This window comes from Podarcis muralis, chromosome 2 (assembly GCF_964188315.1).
Source record: "Podarcis muralis chromosome 2, rPodMur119.hap1.1, whole genome shotgun sequence".
In the NCBI taxonomy this organism is placed as follows: domain Eukaryota; kingdom Metazoa; phylum Chordata; class Lepidosauria; order Squamata; family Lacertidae; genus Podarcis; species Podarcis muralis.
In genome coordinates, this window is record NC_135656.1 from 15,993,239 (window position 1) to 16,018,194 (window position 24,956).

The 24,956-nt window shown below is 43.3% G+C and overlaps 1 protein-coding gene across 4 annotated transcripts in view; it reads left to right on the forward strand.

The window, feature by feature from the left end:
• DIP2B (disco interacting protein 2 homolog B) overlaps positions 1-24,956 on the forward strand; it is a 184,910-nt gene that overhangs the window by 110,916 nt on the left and 49,038 nt on the right. For 3 of the 4 annotated variants that reach the window (XM_028710881.2, XM_077923934.1, XM_077923933.1), the window contains 4 exons: positions 1,728-1,850; positions 6,673-6,798; positions 18,493-18,705; positions 22,179-22,328. In XM_028710881.2, coding sequence (XP_028566714.1) covers positions 1,728-1,850; positions 6,673-6,798; positions 18,493-18,705; positions 22,179-22,328 — 612 coding nt within the window. The remainder of the gene's footprint in view (positions 1-1,727; positions 1,851-6,672; positions 6,799-18,492; positions 18,706-22,178; positions 22,329-24,956) is intronic. The other variant, XM_077923935.1, reaches the window with a different exon arrangement.

The window sequence follows — 24,956 nt, forward strand, 5'->3', positions numbered from 1 at the left end:
GAAGGACACTGACAAACTGGAACGTGTCCAGAGGAGGGCAACCAAAATGGTCAAAGGCCTGGAAACGATGCCTTATGAGGAACGGCTAAGGGAGCTGGGCATGTTTAGCCTGGAGAAGAGGAGGTTAAGGGGTGATATGATAGCCATGTTCAAATATATAAAAGGATGTCACATAGAGGAGGGAGAAAGGTTGTTTTCTGCTGCTCCAGAGAAGCGGACACGGAGCAATGGATCCAAACTACAAGAAAGAAGATTCCACCTAAACATTAGGAAGAACTTCCTGACAGTAAGAGCTGTTCGACAGTGGAATTTGCTGCCAAGGAGTGTGGTGGAGTCTCCTTCTTTGGAGGTCTTTAAGCAGAGGCTTGACAACCATATGTCAGGAGTGCTCTGATGGTGTTTCCTGCTTGGCAGGGGGTTGGACTCGATGGCCCTTGTGGTCCATTCCAACTCTATGATTCTATGATATGCAACTACGACTGTTGTGTTGGGGGAAAACATCGCAAGGTTATTCAGGTTGCTCCTCGTAGATTTCTAGGGCTGGGAAATGCAGCTGAGATAGCCTTGCTGTTCCTAGAGGAGGTATAAACTGCCACTTACCTGCTCAGCTGGGAGATGTTGTTATCTGCCCTGCTAGGAGAATGCATTTTTTTGCCTATGTTTCAGCCTGCAGAACGCTAAAGACTTGTGCCTAGTTGTGCGTCATCTGCACTGCACTCTGTCAGTTGCTGTTCGTGTTCCTGATAAAAGCATAATGACTTAATTATTAGTTCCTTCATAGGCAGTGTAATTGGGGTGGGAGTTAAGACTCTCCAAATGTTGCTTAAATGTGCAGGCATCTGGTCAGCACATGCTCCAATTTCTGCCCTCACTTCATCCTTCCCTCTGCTTAAAACCTTGTGGCCCCTATGCCTGCTCTACAAGTACTGTGTAAGGACCAGATAAATTAACATCATGAGCTGGATGCTGTTTGCTATTCTAGACCAGGGCTGAATGCTGTTGCGTGTTCCTTGCTGTTGGCAACTAATTTTTAAGTTAGCAAGTTGACCCTTGGTTGAATATTTCAAAGCTTAGACAGCACTATAACATATGTATGGATATAGGCATTCAAAACTCCTGGGATTTTTTCTACCTATGCTGTAATATTCAAAGAATCTTTTGTGGATGGTCATGTAGCCTGTTCTTAAAAGGTTTGAATCCCTGAGACGGGGTGAGTTCCCGTTGCTCTGTCCCAGCTCCTGCCAACCTAGCAGTTTGAAAGCACACCAGATCAAGTAGATAAATAGGTACCGCTGTGGCGGGAAGGTAAGCAGCGTTTCTGTGCGCTCTGGCTTCCGTCACAATGTCCCGTTGCACCAGAAGCGGTTTAGTCATGCTGTCCATGTGACCTGGAAAGCTGTCTGTGGACAAACGCCGGCTCCCTTGGCCTGAAAGCAAGATGAGCACTGCAACCCCATAGTCGCATTCGATAGGACTTAACCATCCAGGGGTCATTTACCTTTACCTTTTTGCCTTCTTCAAAGTCTCAGTAAAGGAAATCCCACAACTTGATGCAATTGTGTAAGATTTTGCTGGAAAAAATTCTGCCAGTTGTCAATTTCTCATTTGCGTGCAAAAGTTCCTATATCGTTACTGGGCAATACAGATCCTTAATGCTGGTCAGAAGAAGCCATTTATTTTCTTTGACTCTTTCATAAAGTAGTATTTTTTTGGTTATATTTCCCCAGGGGTTGACCCAGGTCTGCAAAAGGAACCCCGAAATCAGACACCCACTCCAGCAGCAGCACCGTCTTCATCCAAGTATCATCGGGCACGATCTGGGGGAGCTAGAGATGAACGCTATCGATCTGGTAAGGCTACTACAAATTCATCTGAGAAACATTGAGGGGTTGTTTTTTACCTTTTTTTAAAAAAATCAAATCGGGAGATTGTAGCCAATGGTAGTCATCCTCAGAGTAGACCCATGAAAATTTTTGGAGATCACTAACTTAGCTTTGTTGATTTCATATGAGTTTACTCTAAGTAAAACTTAGTTCAGTGCAGCTCCAGGATTTATACATTGGGGCTATGAGTTTAGCATTTTCATTCCAAATCCTTCCTGTAGAATTTGCTGCATCTTTCTTCTGGCTGGGATTTGAGTTCTGCTCTGTTGTCCACTTCAAGCATGGTTGCAGAGGCAAGCCTTCAAGCTGCCTTTACCAGAGTCTTAGATTTTAAGGGAGAAAAGGCCTTTCATGTCACACTTCTTTTTCAGTCTTTTAAAATGCTTTTCTAAAAATACATCCTTAAGTAGAGCATTCACTACCAGAGGCCAGTGTCTAGCATGTTGGATTCGGATATGGGAATGGAATAATAGAATTGTAGAGTTTAAGGGTACCCCGAGGGTCATCTAGTCCAACCCCCTCCAATGCAGGAATCTCAACTAGATCATACATGAAAGATGGCCATCCAACCTCTGTTTAAAAACCTCCAAGGAGCCTGTCACCTCCCATGGAAGTCTGTTCCACTATCAAACATCTCTTACTGTCAGGAAATTCTTCCTGATGTTCCATCAGAATCTCCCTTCTGGTAACTTGAATCCATCAATTTGGGCCCTAGCGTCCAGAGCAGGAGAAAACCAGCTTGCTCCATCCTCCATGTGACAGCATTTCAGGTTTCTGAAGATATGTTTACCCGTGTTAAAATCCCCCTGCAGCCATGCAACTCACTATATCTTACCACAAGCTATCTCACAGGGTTGTGAGGATAAAATGAGAATTTTATTTATGCTGTCTTTTATATAGACAGACAGACAGACAGACAGACACACACACACACACAGTGGTACCTCGGGTTACATATGCTTCAGGTTACATATGCTTTAGGTTACAGACTCCGCTAACCCAGAAATAGTACCTCAGGTTAAGAACTTTGCTTCAGGATGAGAACAGAAATCATGTGGCAGCAGCGGGAGGCCCCACTAGCTAAAGTGATGCTTCAGGTTAAGAACAGTTTCAGGTTAAGAACGGACCTCCAGAACGAATTAAGTACGTAACCAGAGGTACCACTGTATGTCTCTTCACATTTTGGAATCAGTTATCACACCTCAAACTCTGTTTCACTGTATGACATGTGCATCCTTTGTTTCCAAGATCTCGGGACAATCTCCTACCAAATACCAAGGTTCACTCCATCAGACAGAAACCTGCAAGATGCAGTGCAATCCAAAATGTTTCCATGTGCAACATATCATCTCTGCCCACTGAAGGCAACTTGAGACGTTCACATAAAGTGGGTCTCTCAGCACCTCTGTCTGCTGTTTCCAGCCCTTGTGAGAGAGCGGAGTGAGGAGATTCATCCATCCTCTGTGGCAAGTTATGTGTTGCTCCTTGCAGACGTGCATCTTGGTATGGAGGATACATGCACCCACCTAGTGATGAGAGAAATAATCAGACTTCTGTCTGCTTCTTGTGAGCATCTGCAGCTACCATGAGTCTCCAGACCCCAGCAGGTATTAGATCTTGCCAAGATCTTGCAACTAGGATTTTAGGCTCATTGATGTCCAAATTTCTACTACTTAGTGCTAGATAAGACAGAGGGAGAAGATGCGGTACCACTTTGAATTTTCTACTTGCTTGCAGGTCACAAACCCCTCCTGTCTATATTTTGGAGGTGCTGCAGAGGATCCTGCATAGCAGTACTTAAAACCACCACCACTAGCACAGCTCTGGATTCAGATGATCTCATGTATTGGCTGGATCAACAAGTGAGAGGGTATTGGGTGGCAGGGAGAAGTGCCCAAATTCTGATCATTTATGTATTGATTGCATTTACCCCACCTTTTCCTCCAAAGAGCTCAAGGTGGCATAGGTGGTCTCCCCTCCCCCATCTGATTTAATCTGCACAACAACCCTGTGAGGTAGGTCAGGCTGACAGGCAGTGACTGGTGCAAGGTCACCCAGCGAGCTTTGGATTTGAACCCCAATCTCTTAGGTCCTAGTCCAACGCTCTAGCCACTACTCCACACTGGCTCTTCGGGGCTCATGTCTGACTAGTGAGCATTATTAAAAATTAGGAATGATTTTCTTTGTTTTTTAGTCGTTTAGTCGTGTCCGACTCTTTATGACCCCATGGACCAGAGCACGCCAGGCACTCCTGTCTTCCACTGCCTCCTGCAGCTTGGTCAAACTCATGCTGGTAGCTTCGAGAACACTGTCCAACCATCTCGTCCTCTGTCGTCCCCTTCTCCTTGTGCCCTCCATCTTTCCCAACATCAGGGTCTTTTCCAGGGAGTCTTCTCTTCTCATGAGGTGGCCAAAGTATTGGAGCCTCAGCTTCATGATCTGTCCTTCCAGTGAGCACTCAGGGCTGATTTCCTTAAGAATGGAGAGGTTTGATCTTCTTGCAGTTCGTGGGACTCGCAAGAGTCTTAGCTTTTCTTAGCTTTAGTATTATGTTCCTCAGCTTGCTTGCGTTATCTGCAATTCTGTGCCTTGCAGGTAGCTTTTGATGACGTCCTTGCTCCACCCTTGTGGAGTTTAACATTGTTAAACTCTGAGTCCTGAATCATAATTTGCTTTTCTGCCTTTGTCCAATTTGTGCACCACCACTCCAAAGTCACCAGCCAATCAGGAAATTCATTTTCAGCCCTGCTCAGCTAAATCCTCTCAGCATACAAGTGTTTTCCTGCCTTTCTTGATAAAATAACCTTCCCACCACCATTTGTTCCCTCTTGTTGTGCTCCTGAAAAAGAAGTCGTTCCTGAAGTATATGAATCATGTGGCGTTTGTTTCATCTGTAGCATTGAACTACTGTGCCTGTCCAGATGAGTCATGTTCAGTAGTTGGCATTTACAGCATGAACTCTTTTTCTTTTTGCCTAATCTCCTTCAGGCTAATCCCCCTGGTCCCTGTCAGCTTGCTGAAATGGCCCTTCTGGAGCACAGTGTTCAAACATGAGCAGGCTGCTGCTGCTGCTGCTGCTGAACTCACAAAGCTGTACCAGGCCTTTGAGACCAAAGCATCAGATATGTTCAACTGCTGTTAGGAAAAATTCTATTGAGGGCAGAATTGACTAACAGGTTTTAGGAGGAAATCTTCCAGACATTCATACAGCTGTAGCTATATGTGGGTGTGTGGATAGAGCCCAACAATTTGCACGGGATATGATTTGGGGTCTATGGGCTATGTGACTCGTCAGCCATACTTGCTGTTTTAGCTTTGTGCAAATTGGTGAACTTTCCTCCTCTTCTTCCCAACAGCAAAGTTGCCATGCTTTTGTTTAGGGTTCCAAAACTCTACCACACACACACACACACACACACACACACACACACACACACAGAGAGAGAGACTTTAAGACTGGTAACAGAAGAGGAACTCAAATCTGTATTGGCATGTCCCGTGGGTGCGTGTTTTGCTATGCAGTTTAAGTTGGGGGTTTTCACTGAATCAAAGGATACGGATCCTATGTTGAACCATATTCTGGGGCTCTTATATCTCTGTAGTACAGAGAAAGCTGATTGTCTAGCATGAGTTGGATTTAAAAAGAGGCAGCTATAAAAACATAAACTTTCCCCAATGATATCCCCACTGAAGGACCTTTGTAGTAAAGTAATTTATCCACAACTGGCAGTACTGGTGCTGTTCCCCTGTAATATGGTTAGAAAACAACCCCAGATGTTCAGGGTTCTGAATTTAAAGAAACTTTGCACTTGCGGCATTTTATGTGCATGTCTCATATAGGGGTGTTCACGGTTAGTTTCACTTTTAGCAGGCACCCTGTTTAGAAGTGGTCCTCACTCCCTAGAATGTTTGGGCATGGCTCAGTCAAGTTTCCTAGACCTTGACATGGGTGAGGATGAATGATGGCAGAAATTTTTTAATTGGTAATCAGTTGGGATTTCATGTCCCATATTTGGACTGTGCTCTTTTGGTTTTAATCAATCTCCTCTTTTCTGCAGTTCTGGTTTGCAAATAAACACTTGGGGGGGGGGGAGAGAGAATGTTAATTGAACCTTTGAAAATGTATTGTATCTATTCATTATATTATAGGGTTGCCATATTCCCCAAAGTGAAAATCTGGACAAAGTTGTTGAGCTTTTTTGGGGGAATCATCTTCCCCCCAAAAAAATAAGTTTTGGGGAGTCAAGAATTTGTAAGAACCGCATAAAATCTGATATTTATTTTTAAAATCTGATATTTATTAATAAAATCGCTTTATTTTAGGTAGTTTGTAAGTTTTCATGGCACTTTGTAAGTAATTGTCTCTTTCTCACATATTTGATAAATGGTGTAAAATTATTTCCGAACAACTGTGTGAATATTTGTCGCCAATGTGCTGTACGAGTTGCACTATTTTCATTAATGGCACAGGTTTCATTTTTCTAGCAACACTTATGAAGTAAGCAGAAAGCAAGTTATAATAGGTGTGTAGCAGTGTGTGTATATGAGAGAGAGAGAGAGAGAGAGAGAGAGAGAGAGAGAGAGAGAGAGAGAGAGAGAGATGCAGCTTTGGCCAATTTTGTGGGATTTGTAAGTATGCCCAGTTCCATTACACCTAACCTTGCCCAAGTGGCTGGATGCCCGGCATTTCTTACACAGCTACAGAAGGATAGCCCAATAGGTGGCTTTGACGTCGTCTTCTACCATGCAGATTTCTGATGTACTCACTGATTTCCACCCCCATCCTCAGACATCCATACGGAGGCAGTGCAAGCTGCATTGGCAAAACACAAGGAACAGAAGATGGCCCTGCCCATGCCAACAAAAAGACGGTCCACATTTGTACAGTCTCCAGCTGATGCCTGCACCCCTCCAGGTTAGAGATCTACCCGTATCTGCTTGAATTCCTGATTGGAATCTTAAATTTGCAATAGCGTTTCAGTTGGCTCTTCTTTCACACTTGAGCCGCGGTTAAAGAATTCCATTTTTCTCTCTTTATGTCCTCACACTTATGGTTGGTGTTTGTTTTGGTAAGAGGTGAAAGCTGTTTATCCTTCATAAGTCTCTGAAATGAAAAATCTTTGTGTTTTTGTCTTAATCCATACATACAATGCTCCATGCTCCCCTTATTGTAAACTTGCAATATTAGAACTGAGCAGCTTATTCAGCATAAGCTTATTCAGCATAATAATTCTCATTAATGTGCCAGTGATTTGGGGACACTCATTTCTGTCAGTCTTCTGGGTGTTTGATTAACAGGAATTTGGGGTTCATGGTGCCAACCAGCTGTTAACTGTCAGTGGGGACAGACATACAAAGGATCTGAAGCTTGCAAATGGGTAATGAGAATTAAAATACTTTACAATTAATCAGTTCAAGTGCAGCAATTGTTTTCAGCGTTTGGGGGGCTGAGTCCTACTACTTAAGAAGAAATAGTGAAGAATGGAGTGCTCCTGAGTGTGTGCAGAGTTGATTTTTCTCACTGCTGTCTCATCAGATTATACTGGATTAGGCTACGGGGCTTTCATATGGTAGGGCAGGGCTTCCAGGCAGGCTTTTAAACGTTAACCACAACCACTTACCGTGTGGTTGGCACGCGTTTCCTGTTCATAGAGCGGCCTGAGGTGGTCCTTATTTACTGAGATCTCCAATAAAAGAGATCAGATGGCTTTGCTACAGATCCCGGTGGTTTTGCTATCAAACATTAATGAGTACACATTTCCTTTTCTCAGGCTGCGCTGTGAGTGAAGTGAAGGGCTGTGTAAAAACAGGTTTACACACTTAGTGTGCTTAGGCTCATGCCAACAGTCCTGTAATGTCTGTGTGTTACACTCTTCTCATTCAAATGGGGGGGGGGGGATCAGCATTGTAGTGACACGGTGGCAAAGCTGTTCAGCCTTTTTACGATATAAGTTGCTTTATTGTCGGGGTGGGGCCCATATCTTGACCCCCAGCCCCCTGCTATATTTACCAGCAGTAGTTGTGCTGTTCTAAGAAAAGTCAGATGTAGCAGTGAGGATAGCAGCATAGGTGGGCTTGCGAGGGTAAGGGGACTACACAGAGTTTAGCAGAAGAGCTCAGTGTGCTTCTGGGAATTTTTATAGGCGCACATGGAAATCATTTGAGAGGATCAGAAATTAACATATGAACATGGCCAGCCTTGGGACCAAATTGGAAGTAGTGATCTCCCCACATCCTTTCCGCAGCTCCAAATCACTAACCAACTTTAAAAGTCTTCAGGACTATCTGTGGCCAAAGTGAACATCTTACACATCTTACTAATTCCTGACCTAAAAGGTAAAGGGACCCCTGACCACTAGGTCCAATCGTGGCTGACTGGGGAGCTGGCGTACAGCTTCTGGGTCATGTGGCCAGCATGACTAAGCTGCTTCTGGCGAACTAGAGCAGCGCACGGAAACACCGTTTACCTTCCCGCCAGAGCGGAATTCCTGACCTAGGATGTAGTAAAAAAAAATGTAAACATTGGGTGGTGTTGGAGTTTGAATTATCTACAAGTTAATTTTCAGTTTGAGTTTCATTTGTTGTCAATTTGTTTTCAATTCATTTTGATCATAAAAATAAATAAATGGAAACCCCACGCTAATTAGGATTGCCCTTCAAGTTAATTTAGGGAGTTAATTTAGGTTGCCCTCTAAACTTCTAGTTTAGTCTTGGAAAGGGCTTTCTTTCTTTCTATGGCCTCACCCTGTTTTAGCTTTGGCCCACACACCTTTTTGCCATGTGGCCCCTCCAGAGAGTTTACCATGAGGAGTATCATCAGATTCTCTCTGGCCTGGTTGCAAGATGGCTTCCTTGGTTGATGTGGCAGGTTGGTCTGCATTTCCTTCTTTTGAGCAGAGCTAGATGGCAGCACATAAGCTAAACTCTTCCCTATTTGACATTTCTTGAACCCAAGTTCTAGAGCCACTGCGGGGTCAAGTTAATTGCTTTTGAACACGCCGTTATGACTAATGAGCTAGTAAATGTACAAAGATGGCATTCAGATGCTCCCATTCTAGTGGAATTCAGCGAAAGCTGCACGATTTTATGGGCCCTGATTATGCATTTGAAAAAAATTCGTATACTGTATAGTCAACAGAGTCTATTCACAGGAGCAATTACTGCTCCCCTTATTGTAAACTTGCGATATTAGAACTGAGCAGTTTATTCAGCATAATAATTCTCATTAATGTGCCAGTGATTTGGGGACACTCATTTCTGTCAGTCTTCTGGGTGTTTGATTAACAGGAATTTGGGGTTCATGGTGCCAACCAGCTGTTAAGTGTCAGTGGGGACAGACAGCAGCCCTGGGAAAAATGAATCTCCTTATGGCTTTGATCAGCCTTGACAGCACTACTCAGGATAGCTGATTAATGGTGATCAAAGTGGTGGAGACATAATTGCTTGGCTCATGAGCTTTAAGCTGCATTTGGGCAATGGAGCTCCCACTCCATAAATAAGAAGCCATGTATAAGTTTAGTTGAACTTTCTGTTAGTGCACCCCCTACCCCCCCAGCAGCATCATAACATTGGATAGGTTGTAAGTGTGGGTAGGCTCTTCCAAAATCTGAATCCACTTCGGAGCGTGAGATTCTTAATCTCTAGTGAGAATAAACTAACATCTGAAACCACTGTTTGATCCTGGCTTGTTCTCACTAACCATAGTTTAAGCAGGTAATTGGGAACTTGTAGTCCTCCAGACACTGATAGACTACAGCTACCACCCCGGCCATTGGCACTGCTGGTTGGAACTAATGCAACATCATCTGAATGCACCTCAGATTCACGAATCCTGGTTTAAAGAAACTAGTTTCATGAGCTCAGATGTCACCTTTAGAAATCACTACCACCTTGGCCTTTTAATGCTTCTGCTGCAGCCAACTTTACTCAGTCAAAAGCACAATGTAGGCTTGACTACAAACTCACACACAGGGGGGCGAAGGAGAAATATCCTCAGGATTTTAATCCTTGTTGTACATGTGGCTGTTTGCTGATATGCTGGTCCACATGACTGAGTAATATCTAAGCACACAAAGGACCCCTACAAATAGAGATGCTGAAGTAATATAACCTCATGACATTAGGGAATGAATTCAGGCTCACACTGAGAAATGAGATGGCAGTAATTCAAGTCCTCTGAAAAGAATCTGAATTTCTACACAATTAGGTCACCCACGAGGAACTTGGGAGCCCTCATACTGGGCTAAATGCTACAAACCCCCTCCCCATGTGTGCAGTCTTCTGCATTTGATCCGAAGAAAAAGACAGCATTAAGGTTCATTAACCACTCCCAGTAGGGCTTGTAGTGGTTTTTAAAGACATTGAACATTTAAAGGCATAACCATAACCCACAGCACATGACAGGTTTAATGGAGGATATCACTTCCTTGGAGCCAAAACAAGAGACTTGTTCAGCCTGAATTCACAGGGAAGAGAAACCAAGTTGCTCTGTGATCTCAGGGCAGCTCCATGTTTTATGCTAATATATTTGCTGCCAGCATACCATAAAGTACCCTGCAGCACATGCATGATATGCACATCACACATATATGTACATATCATGGGTGGCCTAAATAAAGGCATTGTCTAAATATGAATTCTCTAATCTTTTTTATGGGTCAAGATGACTACCTTTAGTTTTTGCATGTGCACACACACATTAAAACACCATTGCACAGTGGTACCTTGGGTCACATACACTTCAGGTTACATACGCTTCAGATTACAGATTCCGCTAACCCAGAAATAGTACCTCGGGTTAAGAACTTTGCTTCAGGATGAGAACAGAAATCGTGCTCCGGCGGCACGGCAGCAGCCGGAGGCCCCATTAGCTAAAGTGGTGCTTCAGGTTAAGAACAGTTTTAGGTTAAGAACAGACCTCTGGAACGAATTAAGTACTTAACCCGAGGTACCACTGTGTATGTATCTAGATAACCTGGCTCAATAAAGTTTTCCAGGCACATGCATAGATCCGTGTGTATCTGTGTATCATCTATAGTGTATTTGTTTGCTGCAAAAAACACTGACATAACAGTAGTGTACACAACACAAACCTATTTGCAGCACAAAGCATGGAGCTTCGCTTTACAAATGAATGGTTCACTGTGGGATGAGCTTCCATTGGGCAATACTCCTTAGCAGCCATTACCAACTTGGTACCCTTCCTATGTTTTGGACTACAGCTCCCATCAGCTCAACCAGCACCTGGGAGTTGTAGTCCAAACATCTGCCAGGCACCAGGTGGTCAAGGGCTGGTCTACAGCATCAGATGGAACCCTAGAAAAGAACCTCAAAGGTCACCTTGTCCAAACTCGTGCCAAGACAGGAAATCTAGTTACAACATTATTGATAGTTGAGCATCTAACCTCTGCTTAAAACAGTTTCTGAGTTCAGATGCCACAGGGAACTGTAGTTAGTTTATAAGCAAAAGCTTCTTTTTCTTGTAGGCATGGGTGTGGGGAGCATCCAAACCTGGGGCTTGCTTTAGATCATTATTTCGTAGTAGGAAAGCATGGTTTTCTGTTGCGTCTAAATCAGGTGATTGAGGGTAATTTCGAGGCTGAGCACATGAATGCTCATATGATGGTTCAGGGGTAGAATTTCCTGGGCTCAGGACCTTAGCCAGTGTGGTGTAGTGGTTAAGAGCAGTAGTGTCGTAATCTGGGGAACCGGGTTCGCGTCTCCGCTCCTCCACATGCAGCTGCTGGGTGACCTTGGGCCAGTCACACTTCTTTGAAGTCTCTCAGCCTCACTCACCTCACAGAGTGTTTGTTGTGGGGGAGGAAGGGAAAGGAGAATGTTAGCCGCTTTGAGACTCCTTAAAGGGGGTGAAAGGCGGGATATCAAATCCAAACTCTTCTTCTTCTTCTCTTCTTAGAAGACTGAAGCAGAATGTATTCATGGGTATTTCTTTTGACCTTTGCCAGACCAGATGCTTTAAATGTAATGTGTTCCCCTTGCAGGAAAAGCTGGAAAAAATTATAGACCCTCTCAACACCCATTGCTATTCTCCCAGAATGGACCGGTGTGGGGCAAAATTGAACCGGACACATGTGCAGCAGGGGTGTCTTGGAACTTTATAGACTGGTCTGGAAGTGTATCATGAACCAGAGGGCTGCAGTTAATTTTTATCTTCTAGTTTCATCTTAACCAAGGCATCCATTTATTGCAAATGTAGAGAGTACATTTGGTGGACCTCCTGTTCCTATTCTAAAATATTATCCCGAAGTCCACATGGGGGTAGAAATTGAGTTGGCCTTTTGAAACATTTTAGTTAATAAGAGTTTAAATGAAATAAAACAGATTTGCTTATATTTCTCCTCGCAATTTGTTACCCAGCAAGCTTTATTTTATTTTTTTGCCCTTACACACATTTCCTTCTGCAGCTGAAGGAACCTTCTGATGTTGTCTTAGCAGCATAGAAACTGTTGCAGTGTGTTGCCAGAGTGGCACAAGCAGAGTGGGCAATGCAGCAGCTGCTGCTATGCTGCTAAGATAATGTTGAAGGGCCCTATGAGAGCTAAAATATGTTTTTTTATTTATCTACCTACATTTATATATCCTGTCCGCCTTCCATCAGAGAATGCAGGGCAGCATGCAGGTGGTTCCCTGGTAATCACCTTCAGACCGTACCCAGGCATTGCAAATTAAAATTACCATTTGAACCATGAATCCAGTTTAGGATTAGGGTCAGGAAAGATTGGATGCTTTCATGGAGTTTGCCATAGCTTCAGCCTGTATCTTCCTCCCTTCTTTCTGGAGAATGTTTAGGGTTGCGGGATAAAGGTGCAGGCTCTCTGTGTTCTGTGTGCTTCCCAGTGGAGAATGCTCAATTTAGATGATATTTTCCAGCTTCCTGGTCTACAAAGCTGGGAGTGAGTGTTGGAGCTGATTGTTCCTCTGTCTCATCCTTTCCTCCTTTGCCAAATGCCAGTCTCAGTGCAAAGAATCTGGCTTGTATTAAACCAGAGTTCCCCATTAGAGCTGAACCAGGGATCTCTGCCTTAATACTGTATTGGTTAACCAACCAGGAAAACTAAGTTATGATGTGATCCATGAGGTATGAAGCCAGGAATGATCTTTTGTGTGTGTGTCTCAGGAGAAAGATCATCTGTCTGTTTTGCGAATACAGTGGTACCTCCGGTTGTGGACGGGATCCGTTCCAGAGCTCCGTTCGGATCCCAGGGTTTCCACAACCGGAGGTGCCTGTTCTGCGCATGCGTGTGGCGCAGTAGAGTGCTTCTGCACATGCGTGAGCAGCGAAACACGGAAAAATACTTCCAGGTTTGCAGCTTTCACAACCCGAAGTTTATGTTACCCAAGGGTAACGTAAGCTGAGGTTCTACGGTATCTCCTTTGAGTACAGGTTGCATGCTATTCAACCTACATTTTAAAACTTTGTCAAAGTTAAACAAGACGTGCTTTTTAAAGCAACCTATAAGCTTTAGTGAAATGATATAACAAGACATGCTTTTTAAAGCAACCTATAAGCTTTAGTGAAATGATATAACAAGACATGCTTTTTAAAGCAACCTACATAAGCTTTAGTGAAATGATATAACAAGACATGCTTTTTAAAGCAACCTACATAAGCTTTAGTGAAATGATATAACAAGACATGCTTTTTAAAGCAACCTACATAAGCTTTAGTGAAATGATACAGCAAGGAGTTTAAAAAACAACTTTGATGCTGAATCATGTAGCTGACTCCAAGTTATAGGCAAGCCTAGGATGTGACACTTTAAAAGATGTTAGATATCAGTTCAGTGGGTGCGGATATTTTCCATACCTGATTATCATATAGCAATAGTCCCTACAATAACCACTCCGCGTTTTCCATTCAGCTCTAGGAATGCTGGGCAGACATGGAATGTTTCCCACCCAGTGATTTGAATTCTCCAGAGTCTATTAAAAGCCAAATTTAACACAGGATGCTTTTAGTGAATCAAGTATTTTCCTAATAGTTTATCACTTTGTTCTTGACTAGCTCGACAGCAATTTTGTGTTTTTTTTAAAAAGGGAGGTGCACTTTTATGCCCAGCAACACATTATCTTTGCCAGCCCTGAGTTCCTTCTCCAGCACTGCCTGTTTCAAGTTTTAATTATTTATATGGCCTCTTTTTTTAGTAGCTGGGTTATATAATCCTGCAAAAGATGCATATAGAATTAACTTTGCAAAGGCTTTTGCCAGCCTTGAAGCTTAAAGTCTATCGCTTTGCTTTTGCATGGTAAAAATATTCAGCATTTATTTTTGATGGCTGTATTAATTGTGGTGTTCCATTTAGGCACCATTTTTTTATTATTTGAGTGCTGGCTTAGGCAAATCTATTGAGTCACGTGACTGGAAAATATCTATTGGTTGCCAGTCAAGATGTCAAATGAAAGCACAAAGCTTTTTTTACTTGTGTCCCGCCAGCCACTTGATTTCATGCGCAGAGATTGTTTTGGAATGTGGTAAAAAATAAGTGCATTCCCCATGATTAGACTGAATTAGATTAAATCTTCTGCATGCAATTTCTATATGCTGGAGTAGATGGGGAGGGAGCCTTTTGTCCCTGCTTACTGGATACTCTTGGGTCAATCGTCTTTTAACTTAGGCTAGAATACTAATCCTACTTACCTGGAAGTGAGCCCCATTGAATTCAATAGGATGTAGTTATGAGTAGACATGAATTCAATTGCAATGTTACTCCACGGTGGTGTTCTAAGGTTAAATGGGTTTCCCCACCCCAGTGTAGGATGCCCTGATCTCCCTGGTGGAGAGGCTGGCACAGTTCAGCTCTCTTCTCAACTTCTGAACTTAACATCAATTGAGCCAACTCTGCAGTACCCTTCCTGTGGCCTTCCCAGGGTCCATTTGCCCATCAAAAAACAAAACAAAGCTTTGTTTCCCTCTCTTCACTACCACTTCCTGCCTGCCATGAATTTTACATGCATAAGAAGGGCTGCTGTCAAGAATTCTGAGCTTACCAGCTGGAGGTCAACCGTTCAAGGAAACCACCTCTCACTTCATGGGGGGGGGGGATAACTTGGAAAGTTTATTAGTTGCATTGCGCTATTAGGTGCACCCAAAGTATTCTCAGCCACTTGTTGGTCGGCGCTTCTAGATTTGTGCACATTTCCTCTACAGTTGTTAAAGAAGCAAGACAAGAGTCCTTTCCATGCACTATTTACAAAGAGGAACAGTCTTCAGGGAAGGAACTAGGTCTAAAAGTCGCCTCTTCTTGGCAAGACCAGTGCTAGTGCAGCATAGTTTCCTGTACCAACAATATCTGTGAGTCACAGATCGCAAGGAAATGGAGACCTTATTCTTGATAGCAGCCCTTCTAAGGCCAGGTCTTAAATCACTGTACAACATTTAGGCTGCAAACCTAAACCAACATAATTGAAAACAATTTGGTTAATTGAAGTATGTTGGCACTGGTTACAGGCAGGAAATCTTGTCTATTGCATCTTAATCAAACCCTTTTTTTAAAAAAACCCCAACAACTCTGTTGGTATTAAATTTCATTAGACTTCAGTATCTGGTCAGAGCTGCAGTACAGACAGTATGACAAATGTGCTTTCAGTTAATCTGTCTCTTCTACAGGTGCAAAAGTCCCTACTATATGGTGTATTGTTCAGTTTGCTGCTGCACTCAGGGAGTTTGTACCTCTTTGACAAGTAATTTAGGCTAGCTGGGCTTACTACACATGGCAGTGTGAATATGTTGCTGCTTTGGGACTCTCAATACACAATTTTGGGATATTAGGACTGTGCTCTTGTCTTGTGATGCAGCTGGTCGCTTTACTCAGGTTCTTGCTTGGTTATCTTGCCATGGCAATTACTTGTGTTGCAATAAATGTTTCAATAAATGTTTGAAATTTACTGTATGTGGATGTTCAAATGAGTATGCTGGCAACCGTGTTTAGCGAATCTCCTGGTTTCTCTTGAATTTTCAGACCTTTTCAAAATTATCTGGGATTGTCAGTATTAACACGTGTATATTGACATTCAGCACATTCTGGACATTCATTTGCTAGGCTTTACTATTTGTATTGGAAGGGGCTGTAATTCTGGGGCAGAGTAAACTATTTTTATGCAGAAGGTGCCACATTCAGTCCTCCGCACCTTCAGATAAAACGATACCTGAAGGAGCATCTCCACCTCCATCGTTCTGCCTGGACACTGAGATCCAGTGCCGAGGGCCTTCTGGCGGTTCTCTCGCTGCGAGAAGCCAAGTTACAGGGAATCATGCAGAGGGCCTTCTCGGTAGTGGTACCCACCCTGTGGAACGCCCTCCCACCAGATGTCAAAGAGAAAAATAACTACCAAACCTTTAGAAGACATCTGAAGGCAGCCCTGTTTAGGGAAGCTTTTAATGTTTAATGGGTTGTTGTATTTTAGTGTTCTGTTGGAAGCCGCCCAGAGTGGCTGGGGAATAAATAAATTATTATTATTATTATTATTATTATTATTATTATTATTATTATTATGTAGCAGCAGAAGGGAGATACCCTTTTCTGCCTGTGACTCTGGATAGGCACTGCCATTCAGAGTAGACAACACTGGGCTAGATCAGCCTTCCCCATATGGGGACATGCAGTTGTCCTGGACTGCCACTTCCATAATTGCTGTCCATTTGCCATGCTGGTTGGGGCTGATGAGAGTTGTAGCCGAACAACATCCTGAAGGTACCAAGATGAGGAAGGCTGGGCTTGATGCATCAGTAGTCTGACTATTAGGCAACTTCATAGGTTCATACATAGGAAATTCTTTTTTGCAAATTGCATGTTCAACAAAATGTCCTACATTCACATTTCTCCCCAAAGCTTATAGAGGACGAAGAAAAGTATTGTATTTCATGCTCAGTGACCAAGAAGTCACAGCTTGCCCCTTTGAACTCCTCTATACCTCACTTTTCCTGACATTTGCTTCTCTGGTTTTTACATTTTTCAACTGGCTGCATTTCTTGGAATCATAGAATTGTAGAGTTGGAAGGGCCCCTGAGGATAATAATAATAATAATAATAATAATAATAATAATAATAATAATGTATTATTTATACCCCACCCAATCTGGCTGAGCTTCCCCAGCCACTCTGGACCGCTTCCAATCAAGTGTTAAAAACAATACAGCATTAAATATTAAAAATTTCCCTAAACAGGGCTGCCTTCAGATGTCTTTTAAAGATAGGATAGCTGCTTATTTCCTTCATATCTGAAGGGAGGGTGTTCCACAGGGTGGGTGCCACTACCGAGAAGGCCCTCTGTCTGGTTCCCTGTAACCTCACTTCTCGCAATGAGGGAACCGCCAGAAGGCCCTCGGCGCTGGATCTCAGTGTCCGGGCTGAACAATGGGGGCGGAGACGCTCCTTCAGGTATACAGGATCATTTATAGTTAAATATATGTGTATTCAAACACATTTCCTGTTGTTTGGGAACAAGGAAGCAGATTTGCCCCATATGTGCAAATGAATTCATAATCCTGTGGGTGAGAGAGATCCCCCCCCCCCCGAAACTGTCTTCAGCATCACTATAAGACATTTGAGGCTGACTGAACAGTTGCTTCCCATCTGTGTCAGGAGGGCTCCAGGATCATATTGATATGGCTTGTAGGCCACATTCTGTTTTAAAGCTCTACATGTCTGGTATTCCATCTGATGGGTCAGATGAATTCAGTTGTGCCATCTCCTAGAAGTCCATGATATGCTGAAACCCATACATTATCTGCAGATCTCTGAATTAATATTTGTATAGTCTTTCTCTACCTTTCATATTATCAAGATTTGACAAATTCATGATTTGGTATTCCCTAACCAATTGCACCTTGTTATTGCAAACTGCAGTTATAGACAGCCTACATTTTCAGGATATCGACAGGCAGGTGCTATGGTGTTTGCAAACAAATGTGAGTTTACACATGCAAATAGATGCACAAACAGAGAAAAAATCTTTTACATCAGTGGCACTGTATGGATAGCTGAAGATCTGTTTCCCTCACTCTTTGTTTGTAATTATTTAGAGTCCCCTGTTGTAACCAAGAGTCTGTTCTACTGATGCTGATTTCTCTGTATGGAAAAAACAGTGACAAAGGAATTCTTCCCTGTATACAGCCTTGGGCATTGTAAAGAAGTTCTCTTTCATCTGTGTCCTCCTGCAAGCCAGTAATCGCAGAACACAGGCAATTTCCCAGAACACCTATTCCCAAAACTCTCCATGGAGATGGGCTGAGTCTGATGTTTTCCATTTCAGAATTGTTGGCCGTCGGGGAAAACTGCAGCCAGGTTCCATAGCATGCAAAGAGCAGGGTTGTGACCTACAAGGGCATGCATTTACCTTTAAGGATGGGTGGGCGGTTAAATGTTTGACTGGGTTTGGAATATTTGTACCAGCTTTTTCCTTTGTAGTAAGGAAGAAGCTGGCCCACACTGGGGCAGGGAGTGGGGGGCTTGCTACCAGCTTCCCCTCCACGCTGGCCCACGTTTGAACACACTCTGCATTGGGTGGTACGGAGCCTTTGCCAGTGTTTCCTCGGTTGCAAAGAGAGCATGTTAAGTGCGGTGTGCTTCCCTTTTCTGATCCCCCACAGACACGTCTTCTGCATCCGAAGATGAAGGGTCGCTCAGGCGCCAGGCTGCTCTATCTGCTGCATTGCATCAGAGCTTACAGAATGCTGAGTCATGGATCAACCGATCTATTCAGGGGTCATCCACATCTTCATCAGCATCTTCTACACTATCCCATGGAGAAGGCAAAGGGACCAGTGGGTCACTAGCCGATGTATTTGCCAATACTCGAATAGGTAGGAGCTGGGGTGCGGACAGCAAAACCAAGGGCTTCACGTCTTCTTTTTGTGTCAAAAGTTTAGAAATCTCCCAGTGTCAAAGGCCAAACGGTTTTAAAACTCTGCCCACTATAAGTAGAGGCCTACCCATGGGTGAGGGAAGGCTAGCCTGTTGGCCTAGAGAAAGGATCCCAGTGACATCAATAGTCATGAAAGATGTGCACAGTAACCTGGCACTTTTCGTCATGCACATGGGTGTTGTTTTATGCTTGTGGCTGCTCTTTACACTAAGTGTTCTCACTGCTGGGTGAGCAAAGAGATTGCTGTAGCCTACATGTCCTGTGTTGTGTTGCAGATGTCTATCCCTTATCCAGCCAAAAAGATCGCCATGCTTCTTTTAAATTTATCCAACAAGGCTGTGCTGCAGCCTTCCGCATAACGGCCTAACTTGTGGGGATGGGGAAAACTTTTCAAAAGCTTCACTCCCTTGTTACCTGCAAGCTATTTTACTCATCATAGGCGACTATGTGAGTGGCTATATAACAAGGCAATTTGTTTTTTTTAAAAAATTTTTTTGCTTTATCCCACCTGACTGGTAGACCAGGAATTACATCCCCAGCTCCCAAACACCCAATTTTAAAGCATATTTAACCCCTGAACCATTTCCCCAGCTACGTGTACACATTTGTTGGGGGATTTCAAGATCTGGATACCCCAGGCTCAGTTTTTTGATGCTCTGAGGTGCTCCTTGCTGCTGGTGCTGCTGTATGAATTTTTTGTAGGGTTTGTTTGGCTCCACTGTATGTGTTTTCTTGTTCATGTGTTCCAAAGGATAGCGCTGCATCCCAGGGGGATTGCTGTGTCTCAATGTGCTCTCTGCTTTGGCTTAATTGGTTTCAGGCAAGCAATGTGTAGCTGTTTGGTGTCTCTTAATTGCTTCTTTTTATTTCTTTTAACCTGTATGTTGCTGATGTCTTTGTCTCTTACTGGGATGCAACTCATTTTCTAAAATGGAAAACTTGGGAGATTTACCTGTTTGAAATTCCATCAGCATAAATAATGCTTTCTTCAGATGGAAGATACTCTCATTAAAGCAATGGTGAAATATGGTCCCAAATTGGAACAGCCAGCTATTTGGTTGCTGAATAGCTAATGTCAAATTGGTGCTATAAAATACAGCTCTTTCTTGTAAGTGCAATCTTGGGAATATGAAGCACAGTTAACTTAGGAGCAACGTTTCTACTGGTACTGTTACATTTTCAACACAGAGGTAGACACATATAAACATACGGCTACCTCGATAAGTTTTGAGCATTTAAAAACATAGCCACAGATACACTCAGCACAGTAGATCTGAAGTTTATTTATCTCAGGCTTAAGAGCTCAAGGCAAGAAGCCACTTCACAAGGATAGGATTGAAATCAACCACAGAATCGGCACTTTGTCAACATTTAATACACCTAAGTTGGGTTTGATATAGGGCCATATCTAAAATCTATTAATGTTGCATGGATTTTTGAGGCCTTACTCTCACGCAACTCTAGCACAGGGTGCTTGTATGAAAAAGCTTTGTTTTGTGCCAAGTTTCATTTATTTAAGAGTACTTAGCAGCCCAATCCAGCATGGATCAACCCAGACTGAATTCTGTGCCCAGCTGCCTCACCATAGGCTGACCTGATCAGACCTTGGGCATTTATTGAGGATTTTCCCTGTGGCCACCACAGAGTGAGAACAAGCCCTCGGACAAAACCGAAGTATGTGCTATTACTGATCAGATGAGCCCTCAAGAGTGTGTCTAGCATATACTTCAAAATGCACACTAAATCCTATCCTGCCTTCTGTTCCGAGGGAGGTATTTCTGTTTTGTACATCTTGGTACAAGGATGGAAAGGACATCAGTTCCCTTACCCAAACTGCAGTACACCATAAAGCATTTCTGCTTAAGAAGTCAGGGAACAGCTCAGCAGGATACTTTTAATTAATATTATATTCTTCTGAATGGTTGTACATTTACCTAATGATGACATTGGTGTGCATAAAACTCACTGAACACATGCAGTACATTGCAAACTTTCAATCTGTGTGTCTTACAATATTGCGTGGATGCAAGCAAACTTGTATGCTGAGTTTTTCCACATCAGTGCTGTTAACTGAATGTGCTGCCTGCAGAAATTAAATACTTGACTTGCTAACCTTTATTAAATCTGTTGTGATAACTATGTCCCTGAAATGCTCTCCCAGTAGCCTATTTTTTTTTGGGGGGGGGGCGGATATAAAACTATTCAATTATATATATTCTCACATCAGAGAAATGCAACTTGTTGAATTATGAATCACCTAGCTGCTTAAAACACACAATTACATAGCAGTTCAGCAGAGGATGGAGAAGATTGGACACAGTGGCCTGGTTCACACATTATGCCAAGCCAAACTGCAGCAGAGCACAAGCAAGCATGTAGGCTCCAGGAGAGGAGATTGTGGTTGCTTTATTTCTCACTGGTTGTTCTGCTGTGCTGCGTTGAACTAAGAATGGCTTGATTTAGCATGTTGTCCAAACCCAGGTTTGTGTTTTAATTCTCTCCAGGCTAATCACACCCTAAAACCAATGTTTGTTCTACAGTATTTGGCCCAAGGTTTGTCTGGGAGAGCTAAACTGTGAACAAAATGTTTGGACAAAATGCTAAGCCCAGGCCATGGTTTTAGTGTGGTATAGCTGCAGAACAACTAGGGAAGAGCAAAGTGACTGCAATTTCCTCTCTGGGAGCTCACACATGCGCACTAAGCAATGGTTTGGCTCAGCCTGACATGCAAATTAGGCCGCAGTATGTCATTAAAGGGCATTGCAGTTAACTAGACCAGATTTCAGCCTGCAGTGCCACTATTTCTGTTGTGATACAGAAATGTATTCAAGATCTGGAAGTTTGCATAAGGGATGAGGAAGGGGCTTAGTCTTGCACTCAGTGCACTATAGAGACAACATGGTCAGCTAGCTGGGTAGTCTTTTCTGTTGGCAAAATGGCAAACAAAAAAATTGAAAAATCAGGAGGCCTTTTCTGAGACTATAGGAAGTTCTCCCATCACATTTCTGCTCAGGATCCAGTATTTTTAGCCCATGGTCAAACTCCAAGAATGCTGCAGTTCAGAATACTAGTTCTTTTCTCCATCACTGTTGAAGATTACATGGTCAAAACTCTCCTGTTCCTATCCTTTGTCCAATTTTTACTTAAGAGGAGATATGGGGCAATGGTAATATGTCCCATAACTTTTTTGTTGCCCTTGTACGAGTTAGTCTATGGCCTAGAGAAACAGGGGTGTGAAATAGCCTGTGGCTCTGTAATGAAAATGGAAAGTAGAATCAATCTTGCTGTTCAGTCAGGTGCCTTTGCATCAGAGCAAGGAAAGGTGGGTAAATGTGATATTGCGTCTTAGGCCACCTGGTCGCAAAAAAATAATATGAATCTCAATTGTTTTTTTCTTGATCCTCCTTCTAGAAAATTTCTCAGTTCCCCCGGATGTTACTGCAACTACCTCCACACCTGCTTCCTCTGCCCGCCCATCTGCTATTGACCTCCCTCCATCAGGAATAGTGAAGGGCATGCACAAAGCATCCAACCGGTCTAGCCTTATGGACACAGCCGATGGTACATCTGCAAATCCAGACTATGGGATAAAGCCAATAGGGCACCAGTAACATGGTTTTATTTCTACAGCTCATCAGTGCAGCATTGCAGAATGCATGTTATCCATCTTAAAGGTCTACCATGTCAGCCATTAGTAGGCACCTGCCTCACACAGCAACAAATCTTTCTGTTTGCTTTCTTGTGAAATTGTGAGAACAATGGGGCCCTGAGTCCCAGGTTGGGCAATTGCATCTTGGGGGGAAAGGCAGCTGATTAAATTTCAGCTGTTGGCATTAAGCTTGTTTGTTTGTTTTTGCGTGTTTCTTTTAGAAAAGAAGCCTGTGCTTCTTAACTTCTTACCCTGCACATTCATATTTTGTGTGGAAGAAGCAAAAGTGTGAATACTCTTTGCCCTTCCAGATCAGGAGCTGCCAGTTCTTACCTAAGCTTTTGAGCAAAAGTGCCAGCCCTTAACACCAGCATTTCCTCCAACTTTTAATTGTGAATCGGCCTGCCAGTGTATTCTGCTTTGCATTGCAGAAACAACTGAGAAACAATTGAGGTGGGCAGAAACAACTGAGACCCTCTCAAGTTTGATTCATGTAGGGGCAAAGAACATGTACCGCAGGGTGGGAAAGTGGAAGCAGTCAGCAGGCTAGATCCCCAAGTCCTCCACAACCTGCAGGCCACTTTGACAGGTAGGTGGGGTCACCCACCTGTCAGATCACCTTGTCTCGCTCACCTGTCAAAGTCACATGATGTCAGGTGAGCCAGCTTCAAAGGAAGAATCATTTGAATGCAATAACCACAATTGCCTTGATATAGAACGGTTCTTGCACCCTTGTCACCCGGAAGAGAGCAAAGACGCTGTATGCCCTTTCCACTAGTAGCAAAGTGAGAAGCTGAGCCCAGCTCCAACCTCAGAATATCTCCACTGCTGCAGCAAGGCCCAGCCTCTTGATGTATGAGTAAGGGAAGGCAGTTGCTCTTTGAACTTTCATCCTGTCTCCAGCTCCTGCTGTTAACCCAAACAGTTTTGTGGATTCCCAGAAAGCTCCCGGAAAGCTCTCCTTTTCCTGCTCACTATTTTGTGTTGTTTCTGTAGTCCACCACTGTGAAAAGTGTGGCAGATCCCAAATGGCTCATACAGTCGGAAGAGGAAACAGGTAGCCTCTCTGACATGAGTGTGTGGTTCCTAGAGAGTGCAGTTTCTTAAGGGCTCCCATTGTTGTTTTAAGCAGATACCACCGCTGATGCATTTCCTCAGCATAGCTGGAGACCAGCGATTGTGGGTATCTCATTAGGAGCTTCAGTTCTTTTGCTGTGCCTTGTAATCTAAAGAAGAGTGATAACTCAATGCACGCAGAGTATCAGGAAACTGCTTTTCTTCTTAAATACCACTGGCTTCAAGAATTAACCCCTGAGCACTATGGATTAGGAAAGGGGAGCAGGGAGTTCTGGTGAGGAAATTGCAATTTTATTTTGTGTGTGCATTGAAATGAAAAGTACAGAATGTGTTTTACAAAGGAATGAGAGCCCTGCATTGGGTATTTGAGAGGCATTGGGCGTTAAAGTAAAGTGAATCTTAGGAGTCTTAGAACAACAGACCCTCTCCTTGGTCTCATATTTGATCGTTCTGTGGTTCTGTATAGTCTCCCCCGTCATTTGATTATAGAGTTTTCAGATTACACAACCGGGCTGTAAAATGAGCTATTTGGTTGTACAGTGTCAGGTGCTGAAACAGAAGCAAAAATAGCTTTTTAAACTCCTTTCGCCAGCACCTAGCCACCTACAGGTGGTCTTGTTTTGCCACACCAGATCTATGTTTGTCACAGCACTGCTCTATTCATTTCCCCTTGTTCCTTTCTTTAAAGATGTGAATTCTCAACTAAGTGAATTCTCACACCTTGCAGAGAGAGAGGAAAAATGCATGAACTAGCTGATCTGCATTACTGACAGTTTGCATTGAACTGTTTTGGTCAGAGAACGCTGTTGTTGTTCTTATGCAGAATTTCCAGGGCCTCAGCTGTGTTGCCCTGAGATTTCACTCCTAAAGCCAGCGTCTCCTTAACCTTGGAGAAGAGGCTTCGCTCTCATTTGTTGGCAGTACTATTTTCAGCATAAAGCAGCCAATGAGTGGTAAAGTAGAACCTGCACTTCTAAAATGCCTGCTGCGCTGGAGTTTGTTATATACAGGTAGAAAAGCACCCAGCTGCGGTGACTAGAATAACCTTGACGATAAACTGCTGCCTTGATTTGAGTCTGCGAGAAAACCTTTGCCAAGTCTCGGGAGTTCCCATAGTGCCCTCTGGTGGTCAAGTCCTAAAAGGATGCTAGAAATACCATTTCAATCCAGCATGCACAATTTGTGACCCACCAAGCCAAACATATCCCATTAGTCAAGAATTGTGATCTCAGAGGTGCCCGACTCTGTTTCTGCAATCCAAGGAGGGAATGGGAAGTTTGCCGAGGCCTTTGCAGCTTGCCATATACGGCCTGGTCTTGAGAGACGAAAAACATACATAGACAGTGTTGTGCAAATGCTGAAAACAGCTTTGAAAAGGAAATAAATGGCCCTTTTATTAGCAGCCGTACCTTCCAGATAACCTTCTGGATAGTCCGTGTTCCCATGTTTTACATCAGGCTTTG